Below are 11,406 nucleotides of genomic sequence, written 5' to 3'. Positions count from 1 at the left end.
ATATATCATTATAATTATCATTATTATTATTATTATTATTATTATTATTATTATTATTATTATTATTATTATTATTATTATTATTATTATTATTATATGCTTTAGTATCACTTCTGCAAATATGTATTGCTACTCTTATCTAATTATTGTGGAGACGAAGAATATTTAAATGTACGTTCAAAAATTAATTATTTTTGTAATATTAAGTATATATTGTACCAAAAATATCACTCTATGCGTTACTTTGTTTCAGTGATACACTATGCGACAGCTTTGTATCTCGTTTAAGGGATTTGTAACTAGAAATGAGAAGTGCTTATAAACCGGATTTGGAATTCAACAAAGAAAATAAAGAAGAAACGAAATAATCTTCATACTATTAGATACGAAAGATAAAGATGTAGAAAACCAAGAATAAATATATTTTTTCTGGAATTTCTTTTTTCCAGGAATTTTAAATTAAAACACGATTTTAAAAGGTGTGAATTTATTCTGGGGGTGATCATATCATTAATGGTTGCAAGAAATGCTCAGTGTTTCAAATATTGTATAGTTTTGTTAATATATATTTTCATGTAAAAGTCACCTATATTAAAAATAAACAACAACCCAAAGCCCCTCTAAATATTGTCCAAGGAAGATCACTGCTTTAGAAACTTAGTAAAGCATTCAGTAATACATCACCATTGCTAACAAATATACGCTATATTTAAAAAGTCAAATTGAAGGACTAATGTAAAAAGAACATCAAATAAAAATTCCAAAGGATAAAGGAACAAAACATACATATACAAATACAAACTTTTCAAATACATTCACAAACGTTGATATCACTTAACAGCCCAGGCAACATACTTTTTTCTTACCACTAAAACCATTGTAAGGTAAGTTATAATATCTTGCCATTTCATTTCAAATGGATTGCAGGCAAAAAACAAGGGCAGTACGAATTTAAGCGATAATTGAAAAGGTAGTAACATAGCAACCTCACTAAATGAAAACAGTTATCCTACAACATCTATTAAATAACATTTTCTGTATATATATATATATGCATATATCATTATAATTATCATTATTATTATTATTATTATTATTATTATTATTATTATTATTATTATTATTATTATTATTATTATATGCTTTAGTATCACTTCTGCAAATATATATTGCTACTCTTATCTAATTATTGTCTTGTACACATTGAAAAAAATCTGAGTGTTGTTCTTCTTCCAAGTCATAAGAAAAACAAACAGAAATATAAAATAAACTAAAGAAAATAAATAGTACATAACTACACTTGCCAGAATATTACATTTTACGGCGATGATTCTAAATGTTGTTTATATTTGTTTTTTTCTCTATTTTTGATGCAAATATTTTCAATTCAAATGGAAATAGAAAAAAGACCCTGATCTACATTAGAATTTAACAAATATCTAAATTACCTTATTATATTTATTTTATTGCTCTGTTGTTTTAGTTTAGATCTACGTTGAATGTAAACGTGTCTCTAATTTATTCAATAAAAAGAAGAAATAAAACTATAACTCACCTGTTTGACACGAGTAGTAAACTGCTACAACGGGTATTATTCCACCTGTTAATTCTAGTTGACAATGTGGAATCAACGTACGCAAGCCATCGGCTGCACAGTACTTTCGACCATTGCACAGGGTCTGAAGATTTCCTCGGACTATTTCTATTGACGTAGACGTAGGCTCGAGTCGTACCTCGGTCACACGTATACTTGATTTCTCCGAACATGACAGGCCGAAGGTACCAGTACTGCAGATGTTGCTTACGCATAGGTTTCCTGAAATGAAATGAATTTATAGGGATTAAAGACATTTGCAATTCATCACCGTTTAAATTTTATGAAATACTTTAATATTTCTCTTATTTGTTTTTTGATTGAGCTGACGACAGAAGAATCTCTTTATCGACGTATGTAACTGTAGCCACTCTGTCGTTGGACAGATTATATTAAGTTATCATTTGAATATATAATCCACGAATTTAAAAATATTCTGAATTTGTTGAAAGATAATCGTAAGCGGTATTTAGCAGGTTGAGTGTTTACTTTGAAACATTCTTGATGGAAAATCATACCAAAATGAGGCGATTCCTGTTCTTGGGAATATTAAGAATGTCATGGATTAGACTTTGGTACTATTTTCACTTTGTGAAAATACATAACTGTTCTCGATAATAATTTACAGCTCACTCCGATTAAAAGAAATATTAAACGAAGTAAAATGTTTCTTTCTGGTAAAAGTATTTAAGTCTCAACTAAAAGCAGAAACTCTGTTCCTTTAAATTCATAATTTTTGTAATGTAATTTTAAAATGATAACTGCTTCGTTTATTTTCGAATTATAATCTTAAAAAATGTAGCTTTAGACTTCTCTTCACAAAAAGTTTCCAGCATTTGAGAATTGGTGGAAATTTTATTAAAATGTAGAGAGTAACATAGAAAGCTTAATGCATTGTGTGAAAGTTAACTATTTTAAAACTGAATTGTGACTGAGTATTCTGTTATGAAATGTTCAATACAATAATTTCAATTAATGCACTTCTTTTGTTAACTCTAAATACATTTTACATTCACTCATATATAATATTAAGATATAAAACCCAAATCACCGGCACTTCCAAAGACATCTTTAATATGAAGTATTTAGATATGAAGAGCAACATATACATCTTAAATAATATTACAGAATATAACCGAGTTTATTTACAAATATGAATAGAATACGGAAATTAAATCCCTGTGAAACGAATTATTCTGTAGTAACCATATCAGCAAAGTAGCATTATGAGATGTGTACGATCTTTCGGAAATTACTAAAGATTATTCAGTTGCTATTCATTTATTTAAATTTAATCTAACTTGGCAGTTGACATTGAGACGACGCTGACTTTTGTCGATCCATAATGTTTCTGAGAACAATGGTCTGGTATAGCTTTCTATTGCATACTTCAAGTACTCGGAGCAATTTGAGTTCATAATCTATATGCGAAAAAGAAAAAAAACAATCAATGCTAATACACCACTTGCAAGAAAAAGAGGGAGCGACTACGTAGTCTCTCGACCTGCTACAACAAACAACTAAATATCCTTTGAATCATCTCTGATGTTTTGATAAAACGGCTACATTGAACAATGAAGTCCTAAATAGACTATGTAGGAAAATAAAAATCAGGTGGTCGTAGCTGATATATCAGTGATAGTACATCTGGCTGGGGTGGACGAGCCGAGCTAGTAAGTGTGCTGATCCAGGATAACTTGGGATGAAACAATAACAATCACAATTATATTTCAACTGCATTGTGTCTATTTGCAGAGTGTGGCATAGCATTGCAGTGAAACTTGGATCGTTGGAAATTTCAACTCTCTAATCAAATATAAATTATTTATATAATATTTCTACTCTATCTCACGAACAATTTTTCCTGCAAAATGAATTGAATTCAGAATTACAACATTAATCTAGTTGCTGAATTACATTGGAGAAATTATATCAAAAATATAAATCAACATCAATAAAACCTGTATGCATTTACATAGTAGTAATGTGAAGCAGATAGTTAGAGATGACCATGAATGTCCGGGATTGGATGCTAGCCGTTTATTGAATATGTTAATATTGACAAGTCTATTTGTATTCGATGCAGATGTGTCCCTGGATAATTTCCTTAGTCATTCTATGTCGACATGCCAACTCGTGTGCATTATTGTAGATGCATACAGTGACTTCTTTATATCATGTCTTGATGTAAGTAAATCACTATATGCATATACAATAATAACAAGAACGTAAAAAGCTCATACTTTGCTAAAACATGTCTGGAATTGTCTCCATGTGTACCGAAGCTCGGATTATATTAATATTAACCTGTGTGGTAAAGATTCTGCCCATCCCTACCACGTGTGTAATTTTAATTTTAATTAAGTGAAATTTTTGAATTGTCGATCTGACCTTGATCAAATTGAAGCAATAATTTACTGTTTGTTTTTCTTGACATAATTAAAATTTAATGAAGCATGTTAGCGCTGATTTAACAGGCTGTTGCTGTTGTTATTTAGTACCAATCAACTTTGATTGAGAGACCTATGAGCAAAAGCATTCCATTCATACCCATCTCGTCTTTTCAGTGTCATCTAGATATTTTTTGAAGATTTGTTTTCTGTTATATCTAGTAGTCTCAACGACGACGTAAAGGTACCCACAATGGTTCTAGTTGTATGTAAGTACTATAAGGTACATACAGGCATTTACACACACACACACACACACACACACACACACACACACACACACACACACACACACACACACACACACACACACACACACACACACACACACACACACACACACAACTCTGTATGTTTGTGCGTGCGTCAAATTTATCACCACACGCAGTGGTCAGACGGTAAAATTGGGCGAGTGTACGATGCGGGATAGTTCCCGCTAAAGTGAATTGTCCTAAATATTCTACGTAAAGTGTAAAAAATTCTACGTAGAAACAATATTTTTTATAATTATCCAAATGCCAATAAGTTATGGCAGTAACCAACATTTAGCAAATGCAATGGATAGATGATTATTTTTGAGTTTTAAAAATTTAAGATATAGCAATGCAGTTAAAACACTGAAATTGAATTTAAATGCAACGAGGATGTAGATGTTGAACGGTATACAAATATTAAATATTTACAGAAAAATAATGTTTGTGGACATGATTAACAAAAAGAAAATGGTGATGATGTTAACGGGATGGTGACAACGTTCTGTTCAACGTAAGATATTTACCGGTATTTTAAATCTCTACATATATAGTAACAAAAACAAAACTAACTGAACATATTGAGTTTTGAAACAGACAAATTTTAGAAAATGAACTCAAAGTTTGCTGGAAGTTTACTCGAACGAAATTTTTAGCAAAAGTTTGGGTTAATATATACGGAAAAAAGAATGATAAAATGACTGATTTTGAAGTTATATGTAGACTTGAAGAAATATATACATTTATTATTAGATTCTATTAAAATAACTTGTAGGAAAAATATTTCATCAATATTTTCTTAAATGTTCATAGAGTGAAAAGCAGCGAGCCGACAGAATTGTTAGCGATAGAATGCATAGCGGCATTTCTTTTGGCTCTATACGTTTTGTGTTCAGATTACACCAAAGTAGGCTTTGCCTTTCATCCTTATGGAATCGATAAAATAAAGTACCAGTTGAACCCTGGGGTCGATGAAATCGAATGTCCCCCTTCCCCAAAATTTCAGACCTTGTGCCTGCATCAGAAAGATAAAAATTCATAGATTGAGAAATACATTAAGGGTTTTCCTTAATTAAGGAAACAGATTAGAAGATGTTGGAAAACATGGATAAAACTGTTCAAGATTAAAACTGTTCAATGTTAAAACTGTTCAATGTCAAAAATGGTTTATGTGCCTTAACAAGATTTATAGATCAGAAATGATATTTTCTGGAATGTACGTATATCTAGATCTAGTTGTGTACCGTTTTCATTGTACCACTTACAAATGACATGACAGACCCATTCCTTAACTGCCATAAATATATTTAATTCAGTAGCTTGGTTGACGTCATTCTTTAGCTCTTCTGCTCTTCCTGCTCGTTTTATTTATTTAATATTGCCGTGTCAATAATTAATACACCATAGACATTTTTGGCACTGGAACTGATGGAATTCTATTATGTGTTACCAGGTGGGGGCGAATTGGCAGAGGAAACGTAGCGGGGAACAATAACAAAAGATCTTAAAGCAGAGGGTTAACAATGGAACAAGCTGTCAAGGACGCTTTCAGTGTTAGAAGGTGGAATGATTTTGCTGTCGCCTCAAATGTCACAAGGCACAATGAGAACCGAATATAATGAATGGAATGTAATGTAATGTGTGATAGTATTTTCTGCTAATGTTTTGTTTGGATTTTCTCAGGACACGAGAAGGGAGGAATTTCATGTACAGTAACAGTATGAAAATATATACATAAACAGACAGATAAATAAAAAATATTTCCTGCGGTTCACTACTACACGTGGGCGAAATCTAAAAACGATGATTCTGCAGAAAACCTAGTTCTTTCTGAAATAGTTTTTTTTTTTTTCAAAGGAACACTTGCAAATAACACCGTATGGCAAAAATTAACATGAATACTCTATATTTTACTAACTGTAACAATAATAGCGAAATATTCATCAAAACAGAAAGTGCTGTTATTATCTCCTTTCTGGAACTCTACAACTTCGCAAAGAATGCATAAAAAATCAAGCACGTACACGTAAAAGCAAATCTTATAAACATAATACATGAAATTATAAATACTACAATACACTAATAGTCTAAAAATATAATTTAAGGAACTAAAAATATTCATCACCACCAACAATATTTTGTATATTTGCAATCTAGTATAAAATTCCTCAAATACATAATTTCGTTCAAATATGACCTCGGGGGACAAACTTTGGTGCAAGCTTCGTATTATGTATAAAAAGATTGTGGAAGAAATAATAACTTCATATTGTTTACACAAAAAATGGAGTAATAAAAGTATTTTAATTCTCAGGAGACTGGAAAGATTTAGAAATGGATCTAGCAGATGCGATGCCGAGGTTATGCTCAGGTGGCTGGCTTCTTGTAATTAGCTTTTGTTGCTTTGTAACAATTGTTAGGTGGTTGTAGTGAAAGTAGCAAGTTAATAGCTTTGCATCCAGTGCAGAGACACCAAAAAAAAATGACTAAAAAAACTAACAGTGTAAGGCAACATGATACAAATGCTTACAAATGTAGGTGTTGTAAATGAAAACTAGATATAGGAATTACGTTAATATAAACACATACACACACGCACGCACACGCGCGCGCGCGCGCGCGTGTGCATGTATATATATTAAAATAAATCTCAGCAATCGTTCCCCGCCATGTTACGCAAATCCAGCTACAATTAAACACTGTAATAAATACCATAATTGGGGAAATCTTCAGCTCACACAAAGCAACCTGATACAAACAATACAAATTACAGACAAAATAGCACAATAGTGCCAGACCAAACTCCTTTCATGTCCTAAATAACTCACCTACTTATTCACATTCTCCACCATCTGAAACAAAGCTCTTTTCTAGACATGCCTTCCTGCTCCACACACCACACTATTCTGTTTTCTGCTTTTCTCTTGCATATTTACTTTAACTTCAACCCTTACTCAGCCTTTTACACTCTGTTGAAACCACATTGCAAACAATTCCCTAGCTATCCTTTAATCTCCATCAATAAATGACGTGAACATAGTTCACAAACTTCAGAATTGCTCAGTGGAACCATTTCCACTAAGAAAGTGTGTCAACGTTCGCTGACTTTAATAATATTATATTCACCAGTATAGAGAGTGCAATACATGCTTAAAAAATTATTGTAGACTCATCCTCAAAACACATTCAACAGGTTAGCATATAAATGCATCAGAAATAACAAACCTGCTAAAAAACAACTAGAAACAACCTCAAAAAATATATATAGCAAAACCGAAACTTAACACCACAGACTACTCATTAACTAACTAAATCGGGGAAATAACAAAGAAAATAAAGTGAGGAAAAGCAGAAAACTGGCAAATATTTGTAAATAACACAAAAAAACACTATATAGAATGAATAGCAGAATCAACAACAGCAACAACCACACCGCCCTCCACGCCAGAATAATAACATCAAAGAAGATAACATAACCAACGTCAAGGTAATACCCTTATCAGATGTTTCTTGTAAATCAGCGAGAAAGAACTCATAAATAGACAGAAATATCAAATCAAAAATAATGATTTCGAACATTTCCGTTCATGAAACACCAGTAAAGCGTTGGGGGAAATTTCAGAAAATACAAAAAAAAAAAAAGAAAAAAAAAAAGAAGCCGCAAAGCTTGACAATATTACAAAATACGATCAAAATACTTATGGTGTGAAAGAATCACTGCAATCACTAACATCTAGAGTTGCTTCTAATAATTCTGTCAAATTACCAGAACCAGGAAACTGGTACGAATTCTCTCAAATTTACAGCCCATTAACAGCTCAAGCGAAGTAGCGTCACACAAACCCATCACCTCCTTATGCACACTTTCCAACATTTTAGAAAGACTCTTCCTTCACATCACTAACCTACATTTTTTCCTTGTCCAAATCACTGCATAGATTCAGACCGCTACACACTACCTACATACAATTGCCATCGACTTCAGCTCTCACTATCCATTTATACAATATACAAAATATTTTTTAAGAAACAACGTTCCCCTGAGAAACGTCTGATATTTCATTTATGGAGTACCAAGTAATGGCCGGAAGAGTCAAAAAGGAAGTGAAGTGGTGAAAAGGCAGGAACGGGAAGAAGAGGAGGGTGGCGCTATGAATGGGCTATGCAGGATGAAGTGTGTCAGGTGTGACGATGCAAAGTCAACAGAAAAGCGGTTGATGTGCGAAGTTGACAAGAGGCGGAAAATGGTATAAGTTAGGGAGAGAGAATGTTGATAGGTGATAAGAAAAAGGTATTATATTGTGCCATGCATAATATACAGTTTCAAAGAAAATAGAAATATGATTGAGAGAAGTGAGAAAAAGCGTGTGTAGATGGGGCTAGAGTGGATAGAGTGACAAAATTCAAGAACTTAGAGATAAGTATTCAAACTGATACGAGTCAAAGCCATCAACCAGATAGCAACCGGTATCATATATATATATATATATATATATATATATAGGTTATCACAGCATTACTTGCCCACCTCGTCGAAGGATCTCTGTCTGGAATGTTAGACTTTCCCGCTCTTAGAATTTATTACTGTGGTTATTGAATCAAACTCTCAAGAATTTCTTCGGATTACACACATACGCACATATACTGACACACACGTAATGAATTTGGTAAATATATACATGTATGCATAGATACAGAAGATCATAGTATTCACGCAGCAAGCCAATATTTTAAACTAATTTTATATAAGAAGATACACTTCAATTTTTTTTTAAACGTATAAAACTGAGAGAATAACAGGATGAGGGTACGGCACTCTCCATCAATTACGACGACGAGGGTTCCAGTTAATCCGATCAATGGAACAGGCTGCTCGTGAAATTAACGTGCATGTGGCTGATCACTCCACGGCCACTGGTAGCCTTAACCGTAGTTCTCAAGGATATTCAGCGTGACACAGAGAGTGACAAGGCTGGCCCTTTGAAATAAAGGTACTACTCATTTTTGCCAGTTGATTGGACTGGAGCAACGTGAAATAAAGTGTCTTGCTCGAGGACACAACACGTCGCCAGGAATTGAACTCATGACCATACGATTGCGAGCCGAACACCCTAACCACTAAGCCACGCGCCTTCACTGATGAGGATGTAAAGTGACTGAGAACAGAGTGACGCTGCAAACTTTGCTATGTTTCATATGCTTCTTTTCCCCTCCATTTCCGTATTACTTTCACCCTCTGCTCCTTCTGGCAACTTAACTTTTCTCTTTACCTTAACTCCAACCATTACTCAGCCTTCTGCTTCTTAGAATCCTCTGTCTTTTTCTCTCTGTCCGTCTCTCTTTCACTCTCTGTCTCTCTGTTTTTCCCTTCCCGCTCTCTTTTTCTATATACTCACACATATACATGTATACATGCATATAGATACATACACACACGCACACAATCTCTCTCTCTCTCTCTCTCTTTCTTGTCTTTTCCTCTCTATCCTTCTAAATTTACTATTATCAACACCGGCGCCTTCACCACCACCTTTTACATAACTACCGACTGTTTTCCCTCTACTCTGTCGGAGTCTCTTCCTCTAGTAGTGTGACAAAATATTGGTAGGTAGAAACATGTTATTTTATTAATATATAGGTTTGAATTTAGGACTACAGAGCTGGTGTCAATCCTTGAAATGCTATGATTACATTCTTTGCAGAATCCAGACAGATGCTCACGTAGTTAAAAATTATATATATATATATATATATATATATATATACGCACACATTTTCATCTTTTCAAAGTCCATAAACTCAATACAAGTAATATACTGAATCTTCGGTCAATACACATTTAGCAAGCACACATAGACTCACATAAACAAATTATTTTTAAAAAACTCTCCATGGAATATTTTAATCAATATAGAAAGCAGTTCGGTGGTTATATGAAGACTGATCAATGGTTAAACAACTCATAATATAGCAAATGAAATAATAATATACAAGAAATTATTTCTAGCTTTGGTCTAAAATAAATTTGGGATTATTTATATCCCCTCGAGAGAATACACGGAACAAACAATTGATGGATCAAAATGTCCACACAAGCGCAGACATGATTGTGTAGTAAGAACTTTGCTTCTCAACCACATGGTACCGAGTTCAGACCCACTGTGTGGTAGGTAAGTATGTTTTGGTATAGTCCCTGGACAGACCAGTGTCGTGAGAGTGAATTTCTTGATGGAAAGTGAGTGGAATTCCGTGACTGTATAATAAGAAGTTTGCTTCCCAACTGCACGATTCTGGGTTCATTCCCATTGCGTGGCACCTCGGGCAAGTGTCTTCTACTTTAATCTAGGACCGACCAAAGTTTTGTGAATGGATTTGCTAGAGAGAAACATGTGTTTGTGCGTGAGTGTGTGTGTATGTATGTGTGTGAGTGCGTGTATGTTTGTGTGTGTGTGTGTGTGAGTGAGTGTATATGTGTCTTTGTGTCTGTTTGTACCACCACCTCTTAACAACCGGTGTTAGTGTGTTTACTTCCCCGTAAGCTAGCGGTTCGGCAAAATAAACCGATAGAAGTATGAGACTTAAAAACTAAATAAGTACTGGGGTAGATTTGTCGTTCGACTAAAATTCGTTAAGGCTGTGCCCCAGTATGGCCGCAGTTGAATAACAGAAACAAATAAGAATTAAAAAATAAACGATACTAACAGAGTCAGTCAAACATTATATAACAGTCAATATATGGAAAAATAAATTACCTCGCAGGGTCAATTTGGCTCATAATGCACGTGCAACAAAATAATTCAGATGTTGCTGTGAAATAACGCTGGGGTGATAAGCCTTCGAGAGAATGTACGTGTTCAATAACCAAAGGATTCCTATTCAAACCTACATGATGCTCATGAAGCTTTGATAAGTCAGAAGTAGGCTTGCTTCTGCCCAAACCGTTTACATAAATTTCCACGTACGTTAATTACCAAATCTACCCACTTCACACCAACTGAATTATTCCTAATTGTTACACAAAGAGTGCGTTGATATATATATATGTGTGAATGTGTGTGTACACACGTAATACATATAAATATATACGCATATATATATATATATATATATA

The 11,406-nt window shown here is 33.5% G+C and overlaps 1 protein-coding gene across 4 annotated transcripts in view; it reads right to left on the bottom strand.

Annotated features, from left to right (window-relative positions):
* The window catches only part of LOC106872337 (uncharacterized), a 127,918-nt gene that overhangs the window by 36,089 nt on the left and 80,423 nt on the right, over positions 1 to 11,406 (bottom strand). For all 4 annotated transcript variants that reach the window (XM_014919283.1, XM_014919284.1, XM_014919285.1 and 1 more), the window contains one exon: positions 1,556 to 1,816. In XM_014919283.1, coding sequence (XP_014774769.1) covers positions 1,556 to 1,816 — 261 coding nt within the window. The remainder of the gene's footprint in view (positions 1 to 1,555; positions 1,817 to 11,406) is intronic.

The sequence above is a fragment of the Octopus bimaculoides genome, chromosome 4 (genome assembly GCF_001194135.2).
Source record: "Octopus bimaculoides isolate UCB-OBI-ISO-001 chromosome 4, ASM119413v2, whole genome shotgun sequence".
Classification (NCBI taxonomy): domain Eukaryota; kingdom Metazoa; phylum Mollusca; class Cephalopoda; order Octopoda; family Octopodidae; genus Octopus; species Octopus bimaculoides.
This window is presented reverse-complemented; position numbering and strand designations above follow the sequence as displayed.